This window comes from Daucus carota, chromosome 3, assembly GCF_001625215.2.
Source record: "Daucus carota subsp. sativus chromosome 3, DH1 v3.0, whole genome shotgun sequence".
Classification (NCBI taxonomy): Eukaryota; Viridiplantae; Streptophyta; class Magnoliopsida; order Apiales; family Apiaceae; genus Daucus; species Daucus carota.
The window spans coordinates 55,988,872-56,010,015 of NC_030383.2; the positions used below are offsets into that span (position 1 = coordinate 55,988,872).

Consider the following 21,144-nt stretch of genomic DNA (forward strand, 5'->3'; position numbering starts at 1 on the left):
GAGTGAATAATATGTGACCCTTAAGGGTAGAGAGGCACGTGTAGTAAGAGAGTGGGGGAGAGGACAAAAGTTGACGGCTGTTTTGAGAAAGAGATAGAGGGAGAGTGAAGCAACTCCAAATATCCCGTGAGATTTCTTTGGATGCATCCACTTATCACAACTCCATCCTTCATTTCGATGCCTCATGACTTTCCGATTATTTACATTGACGTAAAAACGGGAATCTAACTTAATAGATGAAAGTTATGGAATAAGAATAAATCAAAAATTATTCAAAAATTTAATCAGTTCAATTAGTTACAATAATTAATCACCGATTTTAGAACAGAGATAATATTGTATTATTTAATCACCGAAAATTAAATAACATGAATTGATCTGTGATCAATCATCGATTTTTAGAACAGGACATTGTTCTACTTGACATCCATAAATATATAGATGACTATTTATTTAGATTGTTATTTGTTTAACAATGAGATTGTAGTTGACAGTTCAGAAATTTGTCCTGACTAAGTTCCGACGAGTGATTTTGTTAATAAAATCATTTGTTTGTCAAAAAAAATATATAGATCGATGGATTTTGTGCAACGGAAGAAATTTCGAGATAGTGTTATTATGTGGTGATACAATTTATCGAGGTAGACAGTCAGTCTCTTTTGTCAAAAAAATTAGTTGCGAGGGGAAAAACAATATATAATTCTTGTGTTTTATCATTCCCATCCAAACCAAAATCACGAGCTGACCATTCCTCCATTCTCACAGTTCAGAAGCCTCGTATTAAGATATATTCTCTACTTTCACCGTCCTTGCACTGTTATCCTACACACCTCTGCATCTGTTTACGTTTAAATGTATTGCATGTAAATTTTCTAGGTCACAGCTAAGGTAAATAAGATAAACGCGTCTTAAATCATATGATATCATAACACAGTTTAATTATTTGTTCTTGTGAAGAAACTGGGGGCAGGAGTCCTTTGGGAAGAAGACAAAGCCATCTCTTAATTTAAGAGCTCCAGCCTCTCTACCTCCTCTATTTAAAAGCTTTTGAGGTTGCAGAGAGTTGAAAAGAAAAGAGAGAAGCGTAGAAGAAGAGAGATTGAGATATATACTTGTTTGTAGAGAGAGCTGCTAGAAATTGTTAAGAAGATGGTTTCTAGAGAGCACAAGAAAGCTGCTGCGGCGCTGCATGAGAAGCTGCAGCTACTTCGCTCCATCACCAACTCTCACGCAGTAATTTTATTAATTCCATCTCTGCAAACTTTCAGTTTTATTCGGTTTTATATAAGATCAAGTTGATTTCTTATAGTTGGAAATTTCACACACTCATAGTTTATCTTGATTTAGTACATGGTAATTAGTTAGGTTTCTGTTGGGGTTAGGCTTTCTTAGTGAAACTCTCGTTCTCCCATCCCTCCTTTTTTCGTCTATATAAATACTTGATAGATATGTAATTAGAACACTCTGGTATGTAAGCGAGATATACTGGATATGTTTGATTTACGAATTGAATATGTAGGATATTGTTTTCAAAACTCTGATCATCTATGGTATAAACTAAGACAACAGATTCAGAGATATTGATCTGGACTAGTACATCTTTATTTAATATTTGTGACCTCCTCCGGTAGGTATAGAATATATGCGTAAGTACATGTACTAAAGCAAATAAACTTATCAGAGATTGTCTGTCCGGGTGATTTTGCAGCTAAATGAAACCTCAATCATTGTAGACGCGTCAAAGTATATAGCAGACCTGAAACAAAAAGTGGATAGACTGAATCAAGATATTTCCACCGGCCAGAGCTCGAGTCACAACCAGAACTCATGGCCTGTGGTATGGAATCATGTTTGCCAGCATTAGAGGTACATTGTGCAGGCTTTTTATGTACACATATATTCATGGCTTTACTTATATGTGCAGGTTGCAGTAGAAACCTTAGAGAAAGGCTTTCTAGTGAATATACATTCTGATAGGACCTGCCCAGGATTGCTTGTACCGATATTGGGAGCTTTTGAAGAACTTGGGCTTATTGTATCGGAAGCTAGGGTTTCTTGTATAGACAGTTTCAGATTGGAAGCCCTTGGCGGAGAAGTAAGAATAATGCAAATCTCTCTCTCTCTCTCTCTCTCTCTCTCCCCCTCTCCCTCCCTCTCTCTCTCTCTCTCCCCCCCCCCCCCCCCCCTCCCCCCTCTCTCTTCCCCCCTCTCCCCCCCGCTCTCTCTCTCCCCCCCGCTCTCCCTCCCTCCCCCTCTTCCCCCCCTCTCTCTCTCCCACTCCCCCCCCCTCTCTCTCTCTCTCTCACAGTATGTGACACTCACAGTGTGTGACACTGTTTGGAATGTATCCAAGTACATATAATATTTATATTTTCCTGTCTATATAGATAGAGTATAATCTTATTACAATAATGTAGCATGATTGCATATACATGTGTACGGATGTAAAACCAATATGACAGATACGGGATGCGTGTATTTTTTTTCATAATAAAAATATACATATTTATTTTATTAAAATTGCATTTCGTGTTTATTTCATTCTATAACTGATCATAATTCAGCAGAAGGCATTTTAAGATTACCTAGTTCTGACTAAAAAAAATTTTTGGTGCAGGATGAAGAAATCGGAGAAAGCATCAATGCACAAGTAGTGGAACAAGCAGTTTCACAGGCCATCAGAAACTGGAGAGAACTCAACGATCAGGACTAAAGATGATGACATTGCAATATATACCATATTTTGTTTCCCAGGTCTCTTTGTTTATATATTATAGCTCTTAAGTTGGCTATAAATGTCTTGCCTACGGCCGAATTGGTTAAGTTTAAGTTAGGTCCTAATAATATGTGATGCATGGTAGGATCAACTTGATGATCAATGATCATAGATATATTTGGGTCAAGCTGAAGATGAATTAATCAAGAGCAACAAAGTAAGCCAACCCAAGCCGGGCTTGACAACTTTTGTTGACAATATGTATAATGCAAAGCATTTGCATAACTTTCTTATCATCTTCAAGCCATGTAAATTAATTATTAATATGTTTGTTTAATTTGCATCTTTGAATTAATTATTTCTTGTTAATGAGCTTGGTTGATATATGCTATTCATTTATTTGCCCAAGCCACATGTACCTAGAACATAATTTCAGAACTCAAGGGCGCCGTTTGGACCGTGGGATTCCAACCCCTTTTAACAGGAATGCGAATAAGATTCAATACGTACATTTTTGTATTGAAAAGTCATTCTGATACCCGTTAACCGGGTTGGAATCCCACGATCCAAATGATGGATCCCCAAGATTTTGGATCACAAAAATAAGGTTTTCATATTCGAAACCCTGCTCTTAATTTCAGAGCTGGTATATATATTATAGGAGCATTGCAGAGAATCAATTCATCTCAGTGTTAAATATTGAAATCATATATTCTAATATTGGTTGGTCCCCTCTTATATGCATTTAACACATGCACTTTGCATTAGCTGTTCACAAAACACTACTATGTTATATTATAAGTTAGATGGTCCAAGCAGTTGATTAATTAGGTGCCTGCTTTGTAAGAGGAGACATGCTGAACTAATTTAGGGTATATAAAACAAGCACTATATCTCCTTAGCGCTCACAGCAATACAAGCTGTTTCAAATTATAAACAACTAATTAACAAATGCAAACATCTCTATTTTGATTTCTAGTATTCTCAAATCACGTTTCTGGTATTTTTATTTTCCAAGAACGAAGCTCTGGTAATCTGTACGGTTAGATGTGGATTCTTTAGTGCAAATTCCTCAAACGAAGGCAAAAAAATAATGTCCCCCATATTTCTAACAATGAAGTTCAAGGCTTCCTCCCTCAAGTTCAAACTTGAGCAAGTGTCCGAGATCTCTAAAACGTTGAGTACATTCGACAAGTTCAAACCTCTCAGCATTTGACTCTCGCAAAACCTTTGTAGGTAGGGTATTTCGTACTTGTCAGCTGCAATTGAGAGTGAGTAAACATGTTTCTCCACTTTTTCTTTGCTCAAATCACCATTATAGAGAAATTCTAAGAGACATTGTAGCTCTTCGTAGTTGAGTTCTGCAAGCGTTATAGTGCCTCCTGGTGGATGATCAGTAGTAATATATGAATCTGGCTCCAGCATGTTCTTGAATATCGATGACCTTGATGCCTGCAACAAAGGGTTTCATTTAAATCGCAAATTAAATTGATTTAAACCGAATCAATTATTATTAAGGATAATTTTGAGGGAGTTACCAGTAAAGCTCTGTGAGCTGGAATTGAGGGTCCGAAATCACCAGGCTTGACGTTAATATCAGTATGAATATGATCTTTAAACGCGGATACAAATCCTCCAAGAAATCTCACTTTCTCATTTAACTCTTCTTCTACTTCTGTCATTTCCTTCACCCATTTCAGTGCATTCCCAATCCCCTAAACAAATAATTGAAGTTAGGGAACGACATTTCTTACCTGCAGCATTTGGGCTTCCTAGCTAATTACAATGCAGCGTAATTATGAAGAAAGAAAACAAGCTAGCCGAATATGAAACCAGTATCACAACCTAAAATTTCCCAAATCTGATGCCATATAGAAGAATTGCAGATTTCGAAACATTACTTTCAAATTAAGACAACCGGTCAATAACTAATGCTCCTTCCAACTCACCAACTACACGGGGACAAATTTAGACAATTACTTTTAAGTACATCCTCCTTATTAGATACTCTTCAACATGCTAAAGAGCCTGATTGCCTGGGTTTTAAACTGAAAACTATCTGTTTGTATTATAATTAAGAAGTCGGCTTAAAGTCATAAATAAGCCAGAAATTGACTTAAAGCAGGAATTTATAGTTTGGAGTACTTTTTTCAGTTACTTAATTTTCTTAATTTTTCTGAACCTTTTTTTAAATAAAAATTTTCCGTAAGTCATAAATTACCCACAAATCACTTTTATTTTTATCATTATATTTTTAGTATCTTATTTTGAGAGCATATTTTAATCTCTCAACTGATCACATAAGTTAAGTTAAGTTATAAATCACGTTAAGTTACGTTATAAGCTCTACCAAACGGGCTCAAAGTTAGCATGTTCCACTACCTCACTACGAGAAAATGGTTAAATTTGCTGAATAAAACTTACCTATTCTTTTTGGTAGGATCATTGATCTTCTATTTACATCCCAAGGTCGATTCAGTTAGTTGTTTGGGGAACAAAAAACAGTGAACATGGCACACGCAATCAATATTTCTTACCAACACGGTCGGTTTTGTGTGTCACATAAACAATCAATCATCCACATTATCAGCTCAAACACATCTTAATCTCCAAAACGTTTTGCTCGAGTGTACAAATAATTTGACTCACACAGCATCAAAATCAATTCGCATTGAATTTCAATACCTATTACATACCTTGTTAGAACTCTGATATGATGAAATGACATGATTAGCTTTAGATGTGCCCTTATCATTGTTACCATTATGAAGCTTATTAATCAAAGCGATGAGACTTCGAGCTCCCTCATAACAAGCCCCGCAGATTGTATACCTCAGCGGCCTTAATATTATGGGACTCACACTATAGTTGCATATGGGGCAGTCCATTTGTGAAGAAAAGTCCATTTCTATTATACCCAACTTCAACTATTCTTCCTTTCCATTACGATTTCAAATTTTCACGATTGGCCTTGCATGTGTTTATGAATAATTTGTTCATATGTGATATGTATGAAATGGTTGGACTCGAAAACGCAAAAATGTGGGGGGCTCTCAGAATTCCACGTGGAACTATGACTTTACTTCCTGCAAGTCAGGAACGTCATACGTTAAAATTTGGTCGTTGATTCGTCGGATGATGTGATTCAAATTTGTGTATTGGCCGAACAGTTGTCGCTGATCATTCGATATCTAGGAAAATAATTTGGATTCTTTGGAATTTGTTATCAAAGGAAGAGGGAAAAAAACCTAGCCACTTGAATTAATTAACTGAAGTGATCCTGGCCCAATTGACAAGCCCAGTCCACTAAACTAGAATGACATCGTTTCTCGGCTAATCAAATCAATCAGTAATGCTAGTTCACCCAATTTTTTTTGGGAAGTATCTTGTATATTGTTTTTTCAATCTTATTTTCAAAAATACTACCTTATCCAATCTTATTTTCAAATCTCTAAAATATTTTCAAAAATACTACCTTTTTGAAAATATTTTCCAAAAATACGGTGGTTGCATATGCAACCATATATGCAACTACAAATCCTGATTTCAAGTTTCAGTTTTCAAATGTCATTTTCGACCTCATCTTTGGAGTCGATATATATATATATATATATATATATATATATATATATATATATATATATATATATATATATATATATGGATTCCAAAGATGAGGTCGAAAATGACATTTGAAAACTGGAACTCGAAATCAGGAATTCAGTTGCATATATAGTTGCATATGGTTGTATTCAGTTGCATATGGTTGCATTCAGTTGATTCTATTGCAATCTAATGGCCCCGCCAGGGGCACACCATACATCTGTTGCAACTTACAGTTTTCAGTTGCATTTAGTTGCATATGAGGTTGCATTTAGTTGCATATGAGGTTGCATTCAGTTGATTCTATTGCAATCTAATGGCCCCGCCAGGGGCACCCATACTTCAGTTGGAACTTACAGTTTTCAGTTGCATTTAGTTGCATATGAGGTTGCATTTAGTTGCATATGAGGTTGCATTCAGTTGATTCTATTGCAATCTAATGGCCCCGCCAGGGGCACCCATACTTCAGTTGGAACTTATAGTTTTCAGTTGCATTTAGTTGCATATGAGGTTGCATATGAGGTTGCGTGCAACCTCATATGCAACGGAAAACTGTAAGTTGCAACTGATGTATGGGTGCCCCTGGCGGGGCCATTAGATTACAATAGAATCAACTGAATACAACCCATATGCAACCATATATGCAACTGAATTCCTGATTTCAAGTTCCAGTTTTCAAATGTCATTTTCGACCTCATCGTTGGAATATATATATATATATATATATATATATATATATATATATATATAGAGTTAGGTTCCTTAAAAATCCATTTTCTTTAGAGTCTTTGGAGTCCTATCTATCCACCGTTGGATTAGAAATGAATCTTGCGGCTGTTAAAAAAATATTTGAATTATTTATTAAAACAAAAGTCAAAGACAACCAGTACCGGCACTATTATCTCTCACATAAACAATGTTTGTTACGATTTCGACAAAACACAACTCGTAAAATTCTGCACTTTGTTTCGAAGATAGATTTTGATATCAATCTTGTTTTGCATAGAAGGCAGTGATAATATTGGGCTTCTAGGGTTATTAAAGGAATTGGGGGAATTCACCATCAAGAGCTTGAACGGAATTAATGAGTGAAGGTAATTACCCTGCTTTGGTTTTGCATGATTTCTTCCAAATCATGGTAGAAAGGTGTTATTTTAAGTTTTTGGTGTTCTTGTGTCCTGTGTTTAGGCAGTATCTCATCTTGCATATTAGTGTTTTGAAAGTTCGGTCGAGATTCATGTTTGGTGTTCTTTTGTCTTGCGTTTAGGTGTTATTTTGAAAGTTGTTGTTTTGCATGTTATTGATTGACTAACAGTATGCTTTTATTATTGGTTTTGAATCAACTCTGTTTTCTTGGTGTTTGATAGACATGGGTATTGTAAGGTATTCTTTTTAATTTGATAGACATGAAATAGTAAAAATGTGAAATTTAGGATGATGTTGTGATTAATTTGTTTGTAAGTGGTATGTAATCTTGCAGTATCAGAACATTTTTTTTGGTCTTGCAGTGTTTTCATTGGAAAAAAAGATGTATTTCAGTTGGGGGTTGAGAATAAGAGATATGTTCAATAGTAGTGTAAGTAAACTGAGGACAAGCATGATATGAACTAAGTTTCAAGTAATTATATGAACATGTAAGCTCAAATGAGGGAACCACAAGATGGGTTGTCCTGCAGATGTGTTTTTGTTTTGATGGGTCATCATGACCTCTTTTCTGTGCTTTGTAAAAAAAGCATCTCTATATGTGTTCTGCACTCGATATTAACTTGTTGGACAGCGGAAGAATATTTAATTGTTTTTATCTTTAAGAATAAGCATTGTTATTTTGTGACAAAGTGCTGCATTTAGACGATGCAGAACATAGTGTTGAAATTTGGGTATTGGGTGTTTGCTTTGAGTCTACATGTTCTTACTGCAGTTGGAGGTCATGTCCTGCATTTGATTTGTGGTTTTTTTTTGAAAATGTAGATTTAGTAAAAAGGAATTTGGTTCGGGTGTTATGCAGTGTAGGTTTTTAAGTTTATGTTTGACATTCTACTGCATCTCAGGAGGGCACCCCTGTGTTGTTATGCACCCATGTTTTGTTGCGAACATCTCTGATAACTATTGTCAAGTTTATATTTTGCGAAATAGGTGTATTCCTTTTCAAATGTTAATGCAGGTAGGAGGCGAAGTAGCCGTTTGATTGAAAGCCCCTTGGGTTTCTAATTTTCTGAAGAAGAGTCCAGTGTTTGTGAATTTGGATGACGACTTTGTGACAGAAAGACGGAAATAGTTGTGGGTTATAATAGGTCCTCGGAGAGAGCAAGACAAAAGTAAACAGACGTTAAATATTCTTAAGAAGAGCTGATGAAGTCCTGCAGTTTAGATGTTCGCAATGAAAGGGTGTACGACTCTAAATTTGGATGATCTAAATTGTTCTAGATTATTGTTATATTTGTTTGTGCACAAATCTGCACAAGTTCTGTAATTGTCACGCAACATGTGTTCCTTTTTTTAAACTATTATAAAGTTCATTGTCAAAGGACTGCGTTTACTAGACTAAGCAGAACCCTGTTACCTATTAAAAAATATGCAGAATTGTTTCCTATTCATCACTATGCAGAACATGTCCTGCACACAATTAGTCGACATAGGAATATCTGGAGAAACTTTTTCAACGTGACATAAACTGCAGAAATTACATGAATTGTCTTTCTTATTAGACATTAGATGCCGGTTATGTAGAACAAAATAAAATGCTCTAGTAGTTATATTTATTGCCTGCTACAGATCAAAGAAAGAAAAGATGAAAAGGAAAAAAATGAAACAACAAATGCAGGACATTTTTTTCTTCCCATAGTCCAATAAACACTCGAGCAGTTGTAACTGCCGCGTGATTCAAGCAACAAGCAGACAGTTATGCATCCCCATCTGTGTAAAAAATGAAGCAAAGTATACTTTTTAAAAGTTAAATAAAAAAACCTACCAGCCATTGGATCTAAATTAAAATGGAGGGCCTAGATTGGGACTCCAAGACTCCAACGAATTATAGGACTCCAAATAACTTTTTTCTATATATATATATATATATATATATTCCAACGATGAGGTCGAAAATGACATTTGAAAACTGGAACTTGAAATCAGGATTTGTAGTTGCATATATGGTTGCATATGCAACCACAGTATTTTTGAAAATATTTTAGAGAAGGTAGTATTTTTGAAAATAAGATTGGATAAGGTAGTATTTTTGGAAATAAGATTGAAAACATGATTATTAATAAAAAAAACCCCATTTTTTTTTTCTCAAATAACGTAATAGAAACATGATTAGTTTTAATGGGATGGTACAATAGATATTACTCCCTCCGTCTCTTAATACTTTTCCTTTTTGTCTTTATCACGTTTGCCAACACACACTTTTGATCATTAATATTTTTAATTGCGTATTAGTATTAAATATAAAAATTTCACTGTATTAAAGTACTCATAAAGACGAATCCAAAAAGATCACTCACGACTATATTTAGTCTTATGAATTAGACGTAAATTAATAATTTGTCTCGTGTCATGAACAGTCCCGACATATCAAACGGGATAAGCTTAAAGAAATAGAGGAAGTATTATCATTAGTGTGAGCTGAATCAATCATATTTTGCCAAATATATTTGGAAAAAAAATTGGAAAGAGTTTTTGAGATGCTCTAAGAGCATCTCCAATAGCGCTGTCTATAATCATTGGCTAAACTGGATCTGCAAGCAGGGGTGTTCGTAGTGCGGGCGGTGCGGGTTTTTCCTAAAATCGTGAACCAACTCGCGCATGCGGTTTGAGAAAATTCATAAACCGCAACCGCACCGCGTAAAACAAAAACCGCGTAAACCACACCACAAAATTGCGGTACGGTTCGTGCGGTTTATGTGGTTATACATTCAAAAAAATTTATAATTTTGAATGACAATATTAATATAATTTTAAACTATATGTATTTAAAAATAACTTTTACACTAGATTTATACACACACACACACACACACACACAAATTTAGAGTTACGATACTCATCAAAACAAATATAAAGTAAATATAAGTATGATAATGATGAAGATGAAAAGATTTCAACACTAACAAATTATTCTATAGAAAAAAAATATAACTCCAATATTTAATTTTTTGTCTTAGAACTAACCTTGATTTATACTATAAAATTATTAAAATTAAGTTGAGTAAGGTGACACAAAGGAGATAACATCATAATAAATAATCTATCTATATACTAAAATTATATTATTAATTATATGTGATATATTTTTTATATTAGAAAATTGCGGTGCGGTGCGGTTTGAACCGCGTTTGTATAATGTCAAACCGACACCCGCACCACACAGCGCGGTTTGTTAAAATTTCAACCCGCAACCGCACCACGAAAAAGAAAAACCGCATTTTGCGGTGTGGTGCGGAGCGGTGCGGGCGGTTTATGCAGTGTGGGCGGTTTGATGAACACCCCTATCTGCAAGACATTATCCAAAATCTGCAGAACATGTAATACATTGTGTTTCAATAATATTGGATATATTGGTTGGTTATAATTTAAAAATAGTATGTTATTAATATTTTAGATTGTTAAAATATAATATATTAGTTCAATATGATAATAAATTATGTGGAATCTTTTTACAGATTTCTTACAGACTTATAGAGGTTCGATAAATATAGTCATCTATGGGAGGTTGCCTAAAATTATAAACAACAGATGAGTATGATTGGAGTGTGAGTTTTTTAGGAGGTTACAGGTTAGCTATATTTTTTATTTTTGATATGTCAACTCATAATTTAGCTAAGGGGTTTTTATGATTGGAGATGCTTCAAAGCGTTAACTAAACTGGATCTGTAAGATGTTAGGTAAAATTTGCTGAACCGATAAGACATTGTGCTTCGATGATATTGACTATATTGGTTGGTTATAATTTAAAAATAGTATTTTATTAATATTTAGATTATTATAAATAGAATACATATCAATTTAATACCATAATAAATGAGTTTAATATGATAATAAATGATGTGTAATCTTCCAACATATTTCTTAAAGGCCTTTAGAAGTTCGACAATATGATCATCCACAGACGGTTGGATAAAATTATAGGTAAGAGTGGATATGTTTGGAGTGTGTTTTTTTTAGAAATACTGATTATATTTGTATATCAACTCTCTCCATCATTGAAGATGTTCTAATTTGTTATAGATTATTTCTCATCTTTGAGAAACATGTCTAGTTTAAACTAAGGTTAGTTATTATTAGAGAATTCGGATATTTACAGAGACCATGTAGGTGCGCCCAAATTAAAATTAAAGATTTCTAAATTTTGATTATTTGGAGCTGAATTGAGAGATGACTTAGATTTGTCGCGTCATTTTTCTAAATCCACCCACTTACATGGAATTTCCAAAACCCACATATACAGAGTTCAACAACAACGAATCACTAATCATTGATGATTTTGGTATTGAAAATGTGTTTTTATTAAAAAGATCGTAAAAATGAATAGGTTGATTAAAAAAATACATACTAACACCTTCTAATATTAAGTCAATTTTTGAATTTTTTTTTAAATTTTAATCTGATTTTTGAAATAACTTAAAGTTCGAGCATAAACTTATACAAACACACTACGAGCCGGTATAATATCAGTCGGTATCCGATACATACGTACAATTATTTGCTATTGGATCACAAAAAATTATTAGTATAACATCTATTTATTTAAGAGAAGCACTTCTAACTTCTTCTTTTCTTAATTCATTTGTGTAGATAAGTAGTAGAAGTATTTTTAAGAACTTGAGAAGGGTAACTTTTCTCTCAGGGCTTTTATTTCTTTTTCAAACATTTTATTAATCTATTTACTTGTCAATTATAATTCATTTCTTCATTTTAAGTATGAATTTCTTTTTTCTTAAATAACCCTGCCATAGTCTACGAACATAAATTTTAAAGAAAAGGTTATTGAAAATAATAAAGTTGTCAATAGTACTATAGTTGTCACATTTGACGGTTCTCTTAAATTTATCCGCTTTGCTCGGTCCCATACCGGAAAAAAACGACATGATATATGACTGGTATTTCAGAAGATAAAGTTTTTTGAATTTCGAGAACCCAGTCCATAATTATTGAGCCGCAACAACTGCAAGTAGAACTTTGGAGTCGGTCTGTTTGCGCTTAAAGTCATCGGGCCAGCATCTCCAACGTCCTCGTAGATCATATTATTTTAAAATAATATAACACATGACTCAGGCAGATTAATATACTGAATATCATAACAATTTCTATTTCTATTTTATTTTTATATTTATTTTTTATTAATATTCTTTTATCTTTTAAAAGAAAAGTTGGAAAAAAAATGAGAGATAAGTGAATACAAATAGAATAATGTTAATATTATGGTGTCATTTGGGTGAGTTTAAAATAATTGTTTTTTGCTTAAGGTAAAAAATTGAAGTAGAAGTTAGAAATAAGTTAAAACTTAAAAGTGATTAAAGTGTTTGAAAAGAATTAGAAATCATGAAACAAAAACTAGTATTCTCGATTTTTTATAATAAGTACTTCTATGTTTCACACAAACAGTACGAATAAGTGCTTATAACTTATAAATTCAGAAGTCGGGCTTTTGAGTCTCAGTCAAACACCCCTTATATTCGAAGTGAATAAGCCAAGGGGCCGTTTGGTTCATCAGAAGGAAACGGAATGGAATGAAGAAAGAGAAACGTGGAGAAAGGAAAGGAATGAGGCTGAATTGTTTTCCTTGTTTGGTTCAGATAGGAAACGGAATGAACAATTATCCGCATTTTTTATATCTATTAGTAAAAAGTTATTTTGTGAAAATTTATTGTTTCATATAAATTGCAAGTATTTATCTTGTCAATACTTTTTTATAAAAGATACAACAAAATAAAAAAAAAATTTGAAAAAAAATCAAAATTCAGATCATTTAAAATATGTTTCATCAGAGATACTATTTCAAAGAAGAGAGAATTTTCAAACAGTCATTAGAACCCCATTGTAGCTCTGATTTTTTCACGTCCTCATTAAATTTAAAATTTGTTTTATCAGAGATATGCCAACACTATTATTAATTTTCAATTAAATTTATTGGGTTTCTGTAACAAAACTTAAAAGTACCACAAAATTTGAAAATAATCCAATATCATGAATTAATAAGATGTATTTTCTTGAACAATTAATCAAATACTTGCTCTGTCGCAAAATAAGTGCCGCTTTGACTTTTTGCACATAACTTGAGATGCAAATAAAATATACTCCAACATATTATTTTTCAATTTTTTTTCTAAATAAAAATTTAACATCCATATTTTAATTCAGAAAATAAAATTTGAAAAATAATATTCGGAATCATGTTTTGTACCTTATTTTGGGACGGATGGAATATATTTTTTGAATTAAGAATGATAAGAGAAGTGTTTATAAAAAGGTAATTATTTGAGAAATTTATTAAAATAAATTATAGACAGGGTTTAGAGAAAAACAAGGACCGATGTCAATTATTTAAGTCATTTAAATGAGTTTAGTGCTCTAATATGATTGATGATCATTCTTCCGATCATTCCATTTATTTTAATCCACATATTTTGGAAAAAATATTTATTTCTTTTTATATCATGTTTCCTTGCAATTTTTATCACAAGAGATTCGAACTCATTCATATTTAGCCAGTATCATCTTATGTTTTCTTATTTCTCCATAAAACTTCTATACTCTCTTCGTCCCTCTCATTTTCTTATCAAGTGGGTTGAGCACGAATGTTAAAAAATATATGTATAAAGTAGTGGAAAATGAAAGAATAGGTGAAGTTGTGAGACTCATTGATTTTTAATGTATAAAATAAGATATTAGAGTAAAAGTAAGGTGGAAAGGGGAGGAAATTGGAGAAGTGATACGACTCATTGATTATTTTTGATAAATTTTGAAATGCGAAGAATTAAATTAAACACTCTAAAAATTAACGTGTAAAAGAATGATTGGGACAGAGGGAGTATAATTTTTCATTTCAAACGATCCTTATTCCATTCTACAATAGGATGAATATGTAGTTTTAGCTGGATAGAAGTGACTAATTATGTAAAATATTAAATACGTATTAAATATGTAATACTAAAGTGTGTATTATATAAATATGAGTAATTTATAAGTTCTCATGTTCATAAGAATAGACATATTTATTATTTTGCAGAATAATATTTCATATGTCTCAAGATAATAACTACTTTGATTTTTAATACGTAACTTGAAATTAAAAAAAATATTTTAATATATTATTTTTCAAATTTTATCATCTTATTTTTAAAAAAGAATAACTTATTTTTGAAAAAGTTACGTGAATAAATATTTTTTTTAAAAATAAGTGACTTAATTACAGTATAATATTAATTGCCTATAAATACATAATATTAAAAATATTATATAACATGATGTTTTTCATATATAAGCGTTTTTTTTTGTCACAAGATACTTTCTCGTATGATGAATTGTATCAAAATACAATAACTGCTACGAGGAGTTCCTTTCGGTCAAGAAAGTTTACCATCTAACCCTCGGACATGCATAGATGACCGGGGACACTTACACAATAAAACTTTAATGTTCGATAAGAAAACACCCATAAGAGGTCTCGCTATCATTTTTCTTCCACTCGCGTACCCTGAAAAAATACAATGCAAATAAAAACATTATAAGTTCATAATGACAATTCTACAAGCTCATACTTAAAAAGAAAAAAAATATGAATATTATATATTTTTCAAAGCATATGGAAAGTAAAATAAAAACTAATGTAAAACAAATCATTAATAAAATCTACACCAAAGAGATAGCGGGATCTCTTTAGTTGGATACATAATAAAATATAAATCCTAACAAAATTTAAGATATACTAATTGAAACTTGATAGCCTAGCTAATAAAAGACAGAATCTTGGCAAACAAATGTATCACTATATAAATTTGGTATACACCAATCAATCAATTAACCATTAATGACTCAATAATACCTCATAAAGGCACAATAAAGCTATCATATACAGCCCTCATGAATTATGGAATTCAGGTACAATAATCAGCAATGAAGATTCTATCAATTAATTTTCTAATAAAAACACAACAATTCAAATTAAAACATGAAGAGAAATTCAAATTCAAAAATAAAAAAATTTAAGAATAGTCAACTTGCTATTCAAAAATAGCTAAAATTAAGATCTACATAATTATTATTAAAACCAAATAAAATTCAAAATTACCAAACTAAACTAAAATCATGCAATAATATTAGACAATAAGACGTGCTAATTAAGTCACCCCTACATCACCTACACCGCCACCGTCCAAGAACTGCAAACAATCATCATGGACACTGACGAAAACTAAGAATCGAAAATGAGAATCGGGAACAAATATAATGAACTAATCATATAATATAAAACTGATTACATCAGTCTCTTCAAATTCGGACAAAAATAGATGCGAAACAACCCATAACACGAAAAATTCAAGCACAGAATTATATCTAATCATGAAAAAACTAAATATGAACCTATATAAGCGTTTGTTTCTATATAAAGACAAGACAAACATGTCAATAATTCTCGTCAGTAACAAACTTCATCACAGGGGAGAAACTTTATTTAATTAATTGAGTGCAGTATATGACACTTGGACAGTTAGATTTGGCAACTGCAACTTATCTAAAAAAGCAAGAAAGAAAAGCTTCCAACTACACCGGCTGTCCAGGTAACTCATGTAAGAGATACTTATTTCACTTTATAAATTGTATCCATCTCATGATCCCCTCTAGCTTAATTTCCACTCTATTCATTAAAAAATCTCCAACTTATTCATATCTCTTTGTCAGTCCTCCCCTCTCATATATAGCGCACGCTCACAAATTGTATATATAGTAAAGCAAAAGCTAGCTAGCCAATGGAAGAAGATAAGGTCTTCACCAATGATGGCTCTGTTGATATCCACGGCCAACCTGCTCTTGCTGCCACCAGTGGCAAATGGAAAGCATGTTCTTTTCTTCTCGGTATACATACTTTAAATTTCGACTCTCGTGTCAGCGTCACGTGACATGACTCGCTTGTTGGTTATCAGAAAGAGTTGCGGGATGCATGTCCGACTTAATTTTGTTATGAATTATTTATATGATATCATGAATTTTTATAGTATTTTTTTTTTGTATTTTGATTTGTTGAAATTACACAGGGTATGAAGTGTTTGAGAGGATGGCATTCTATGGAGTAGCATCGAATCTGGTGGTGTATTTGACCACACAACTGCATGAAGACACTGTTACATCTGTCAGAAATGTTAATAACTGGTCCGGGTCGGTTTGGATTACTCCGATCCTGGGCGCTTACATAGCCGATTCTTACTTGGGTCGGTTCTGGACCTTCACAATTTCATCTCTCATTTATGTCTTGGTATGTTACAAACTCCCCACTCATCGTTATCTAAGACGTGATGGTTAAAGTGTTAGTTAAGACATCAGGTGTGCGTGAGTATTTAAATTGGCCCGACTTAAAAAAAGCATGTTGTTCCCTTTCAATTAATTTTTGAAGGAGGAATCAGCACATAATGATTCGGGATGGGCTAATTTAGGTCACCCACTAGTGTAGAGGTCCATTAATAAGGCATGACACAATACCCTACTTTGGGATGGCTCCTCAGTCATCAATAATGCATGATGATTTTCAAATTGCATATTTTATACCACAGAAATGAGTCCTGCATGATGGGTATAGTTCACATTGAGATATCAAAACGATATTTAATTAGTTTGAATTTGCAAATGGTTTCATCTGTAGTTAATTTGTATATGGTTGTGGCCATGGAGATGACTAATTGACTATAGACAACAAAAATTCATCGTCCATAGGAAAGAGTCTTAGTACGCTCCAAACGATAATGAAGGTCTGAGTTAGTAGACTATGAAGAAAATATCAGTTGTAGTTGAATGGCTAAGAACTTTTTGTCGGTGGCAAAAATGACAGTGGTAGAAATTAAGCTCTAGTGGAAATAAGTGCGAATGATTGAGTGTATCTTGCAGATAACATGGACTGAATAAGTGTACTTGGAAAAGTTGGATCACTTCCCTCAGAGAGTCAGAGTTACTCAGCCTTGTGTATTCCAAAGTGTTAAATAAATCTGCACTATGTCCCTAAGCTTTATTCCCTGAGAACACTGTGAATATATAAGGCCCGGTGCATGATTAGTTGGCAAGTGCCCTCCTCCAAAACAAGAGGGCACTGCAATAGCCGGATCAGTAATTTATACTTTGCTAGCATAGGTCACTGCAGCCAACTCGGCCATCTCGTCGCCCTAGTAGGACGCCTGGATCTCATGCTTGGTCCGTCCCAGAAGGACCGCTTTCTTTACTATACTGAGTTGCTGACACTTTTTTGTCAGTTTAATGACTATCTCTGTTTTACTTTCAGCAATTAATTCATGTCAAAATCAACAGAATTATAACATTACAGTCTACAGAGTTCATTATATTTCCTAATATTTTTAAATTATATCTCAAGTATAATGTGTTACATTGTACTAATTATAAGCCAAGTTATTGTATGTGCAGGGGATGGGATTACTGACAGCTGCAGTTTCGTTCAAATCTTTGAAACCAAGTTGTGAAAATGGAGTTTGCCAGAAAGCTACAACTATGCAGACTATCTTCTTCTACTCATCGTTATACATTATTGCCCTTGGTGCTGGCGGAACAAAGCCAAACATATCAACATTTGGTGCAGATCAATTTGATGATTTTGATTCAAAGGAGAAAAGGCTCAAGGACTCTTTCTTTAATTGGTGGTTGTTCAGTTCTTTCACCGGGGGTTTATTCGCCACAGTTGGCCTTGTTTATATACAAGAAAACTGCGGATGGGGATTAGGATACGGCATTCCAACTATTGGTCTAATTGTTTCCCTGATCATATTCTACGCGGGCACTCCATTATACAGGCACAAACTCAGAAATGGTAATAGTCCTACAGGAGATTTGATTCGAGTTTACGTTACTGCATTTGCAAAGAGGAAGTATGAGCTCCCAAGAAATTTATCTGGACTACATGAATTAGAACCACAGCAATACCTGAATACTGGAAAACGTCAAATCTATCACACTCCAGATTTCAGGTTAGTTTTATTTTCGTTAATTAGCAAAAACTCGTATATATATTTCTGTCCACAAATTTTAGACCAATGAAACTACAGTTAAGAGAAGAACATATAAAGTTGCTACCAAGCTCCATCATTGATAGTGCATATATATGATTACATTTGCTGCATAAGAATATATTATCTGCAATCGCTAAGGGCCCTCAAATTTATCTTCACAAATCAATCAACGACGATTTGATATAATTATGTACTGCTAGTCCTAAAGTTACCCTGTGGAAGCGCATTATAATGAGATAAATGTACTCTATATGTGTACAATTCAAGAAGTCAGATCAAAATCACAATCATTAGAATTCCATCATGTTTGTGAATATAGGATTGGTAATTATTCCTCAAAGTCTTTCGGTTTAGTCGTTTACATGCTCTGCATTGGTGGAAAGATATTGGTGGGCATCTCCACTGACTTAATGGAAACAACTTTTAAGCTCTACTTGTTACCTCAGATTCCATTTTACATGTTATTCTTCAGTTTATTCTGTTTCCTCCTTGTCCTATGTATATGCATGCTTGATGGGGTCGTCGTCTCACAAATATATATATTTTAGACAATAAATTCTGATGAGAATAGTGAGAACAATTGTTCTCCACTCTCAAAGTGTTTTCACTCGTGCTATAACTTGTTCTTCATAAAATGTGATCATATGTGTTTATGTACGTTTCATCGTGCAGATGGGCGAAAAGATGAAAGTTAGTGTTCTGGCCTAATCAAAAACTTTATTAAAAAATATCACTACATTCACTTTACCTACACTCTTGCCCATTAAGTAAAGTTGATCAATGTGCTCATTTATCACTAGATAATTGATACAAGTAGAGTAATGTTATTTCATATGGACATATAATTTGCAAATAGTTCTTGAATCTAGGTTTCTAGACAAAGCTGCAATCGAAAAGGATGGGGACAATAATATTGGTACAAAGCCACCATGCACTGTTACTGAAGTGGAAGGAGGCAAGATTGTGCTAAGAATGATGATAATATGGATAGCAACACTAATTCCTAGCACCATTTGGGCACAAATCAATACTCTCTTCATCAAGCAAGGAACAACTTTAGACCGACACATGGGCAGTGGTAACTTCCAGATACCAGCAGCATCCCTTGGGAGCTTTGTGACAATCTCAATGCTGGTCTCCATGCCAATATACGACAAAATATTCGTCCCCTTCATGCAAAAACGAACAGGGCATCCGCAAGGAATTACTCTTCTTCAGAGACTTGGCATAGGATTCGTTTTCCAAATTGTAGCCATTGGAGTTTCCTACTTCGTGGAGGCTAAAAGAATTCACAGGATAAAAATGTACCACGTGCTCGGGCCTAAAGACATGGTGCCTATGAGCATATTTTGGCTGATGCCTCAATATGTTCTGTTAGGAGTCGGAGATGTGTTCAATGCTGTTGGTTTGATAGAGTTCTTCTACGATCAGTCACCCGTCGATATGCAAAGCCTCGGGACTGCATTTTTCACAAGCGCATTAGGAGCTGGGAACTTCTTGAATAGCTTTCTGGTGACAATGGTGGATAAAGTTACAGGAAGCCATGGGGGAAAGAGTTGGATTGGAAATAACATAAATGATTCTCACTTAGATTACTATTATGGTTTTCTTTTGGTTTTGTCTACGCTCAATTTAGGAGCTTTCGTGTGGGTAGCTAGCAAGTATATATACAAGAGGGAGTATTGCAGGGAAGGCCAAGAAGGAAGTTTTGAAATGAAAGAGAACACTTAATATAGCTTAGTGCCTTGCATAAAGAGATGGTTTTGTTATTAGTAGAAATAAATTCATAGAGGAGCCAAATCGAGAAGATTTTTAGAGTGTTTACAAGCGTGCATTTCTACATGTAGAAATTTCTTGGAGAGGACCATGATCTACTATCTTTCTCTCAAAACTTGCAAAGCCAATTGTGCTTTCTCTCTTTTTTTTTCTCTTTCACAAATTTGCACTTTCTCTTATGTTGTGTCCTCAATGAGGACCACCCCCCATCGGGTTTGCAGGTACAATTCGCGAAGCAGAGGAGGTGCTGCGGGTGCTTGTGAATTCACACACATTTGGCATATGTAGAAGTTCTGAGTTCTGACAGAATTCAATCTGTACTATTTATATGTAGGATATCTTATATATACAAGAAAAAATTAATTAATAATTAATAAATAGCTCATTATTTTATTATTTTAATTTTAATATATAGTATAATATATATATATACACACACACACACATATAATCTGGATTTATATTAATGTATTGGTTTAGTTTGACTTTTTGTTTGACTTAACATTGTTTGACTTAATTTGAAACAAAGTTACTTATTATATAAAAATGAAACTAATTATTAGTTGGATAAATTTATTAATAAATTATAAATTATTAGATACAAAATTAGTAATATTATAAGTAATATACAAAATTACTTTTTAAAAGAATGTTATATTTTTATGAAATCAAATTTTAAAATTCGAAACAAAATCAATAAAAAAAAAACTAACTTGCAATTCATGCATAATCACTTTCAAAGTGCTCTTTTTAAGTTCCGGTGATTATCAACATGTTGACAGAAGTATAAACTTTTTAGCCACACCTTATACAATTTTATAAAATTGA

At 33.3% G+C, this 21,144-nt stretch overlaps 3 protein-coding genes and 1 long non-coding RNA gene across 6 annotated transcripts; 3 read left to right on the plus strand and 1 right to left on the minus strand.

Annotated features, from left to right (window-relative positions):
* Positions 1–766: 766 nt before the first annotated feature.
* Positions 767–3,085, plus strand: LOC108211543 (uncharacterized). The gene is made up of 4 exons (XM_017383173.2): positions 767–1,233; positions 1,709–1,837; positions 1,925–2,095; positions 2,618–3,085. The coding sequence occupies exons 1-4, from the start codon at positions 1,150–1,152 to the stop codon at positions 2,711–2,713; spliced, it is 480 nt and encodes a 159-aa protein (XP_017238662.1). The 5' UTR covers positions 767–1,149; the 3' UTR covers positions 2,714–3,085.
* A 272-nt stretch (positions 3,086–3,357) lies between these two features.
* LOC108212727 (BTB/POZ domain-containing protein At3g56230) lies at positions 3,358–5,604 on the minus strand. Its single transcript, XM_064089563.1, has 3 exons — positions 5,443–5,604; positions 4,255–4,431; positions 3,358–4,168 (listed from the first exon to the last, which is right to left on the minus strand). The coding sequence occupies exons 1-3, from the start codon at positions 5,602–5,604 to the stop codon at positions 3,701–3,703; spliced, it is 807 nt and encodes a 268-aa protein (XP_063945633.1). The 3' UTR covers positions 3,358–3,700.
* A 1,618-nt stretch (positions 5,605–7,222) lies between these two features.
* Positions 7,223–8,860, plus strand: LOC135151136 (uncharacterized). Its single transcript, XR_010289675.1, has 2 exons — positions 7,223–7,413; positions 8,481–8,860. It is a non-coding gene; the product is annotated as an uncharacterized LOC135151136 (long non-coding RNA).
* Positions 8,861–15,992: 7,132 nt separating this feature from the next.
* LOC108210577 (protein NRT1/ PTR FAMILY 5.1) lies at positions 15,993–20,462 on the plus strand. 3 transcript variants are annotated; one of them, XM_017381919.2, is made up of 5 exons: positions 15,993–16,095; positions 16,217–16,390; positions 16,570–16,787; positions 17,942–18,498; positions 19,410–20,462. In XM_017381919.2, the coding sequence occupies exons 2-5, from the start codon at positions 16,285–16,287 to the stop codon at positions 20,269–20,271; spliced, it is 1,743 nt and encodes a 580-aa protein (XP_017237408.1). In that variant the 5' UTR covers positions 15,993–16,095; positions 16,217–16,284; the 3' UTR covers positions 20,272–20,462. The 3 variants fall into 3 exon arrangements, with proteins under 3 accessions (XP_017237408.1, XP_017237407.1, XP_017237410.1); XM_017381918.2 differs by having other exon boundaries at positions 15,997–16,104; XM_017381921.2 differs by lacking the exons at positions 15,993–16,095; positions 16,217–16,390; positions 16,570–16,787 and adding an exon at positions 16,845–17,767.
* Positions 20,463–21,144: the final 682 nt, after the last annotated feature.

Excerpts from the sequence above, each read along its gene's own strand:
- LOC108211543 (XM_017383173.2), top strand. The coding sequence starts at position 1,150 with ATGGTTTCTAGAGAGCACAAGAAAGCTGCTGCGGCGCTGCATGAGAAG. Across the intron at positions 1,234-1,708 it reads CCATCACCAACTCTCACGCA|CTAAATGAAACCTCAATCAT; the intron begins GTAATTTTATTA and ends GTGATTTTGCAG. Across the intron at positions 2,096-2,617 it reads TGGAAGCCCTTGGCGGAGAA|GATGAAGAAATCGGAGAAAG; the intron begins GTAAGAATAATG and ends TTTTTGGTGCAG.
- LOC108212727 (XM_064089563.1), bottom strand. The coding sequence starts at position 5,604 with ATGGACTGCCCCATATGCAACTATAGTGTGAGTCCCATAATATTAAGG. Across the intron at positions 4,432-5,442 it reads GCACATCTAAAGCTAATCAT|GGGATTGGGAATGCACTGAA; the intron begins GTCATTTCATCA and ends TTATTTGTTTAG. Across the intron at positions 4,169-4,254 it reads CAGCTCACAGAGCTTTACTG|GCATCAAGGTCATCGATATT; the intron begins GTAACTCCCTCA and ends CCTTTGTTGCAG.
- LOC108210577 (XM_017381919.2), top strand. The coding sequence starts at position 16,285 with ATGGAAGAAGATAAGGTCTTCACCAATGATGGCTCTGTTGATATCCAC. Across the intron at positions 16,788-17,941 it reads CATCTCTCATTTATGTCTTG|GGGATGGGATTACTGACAGC; the intron begins GTATGTTACAAA and ends TTGTATGTGCAG. Across the intron at positions 18,499-19,409 it reads TATCACACTCCAGATTTCAG|GTTTCTAGACAAAGCTGCAA; the intron begins GTTAGTTTTATT and ends TCTTGAATCTAG.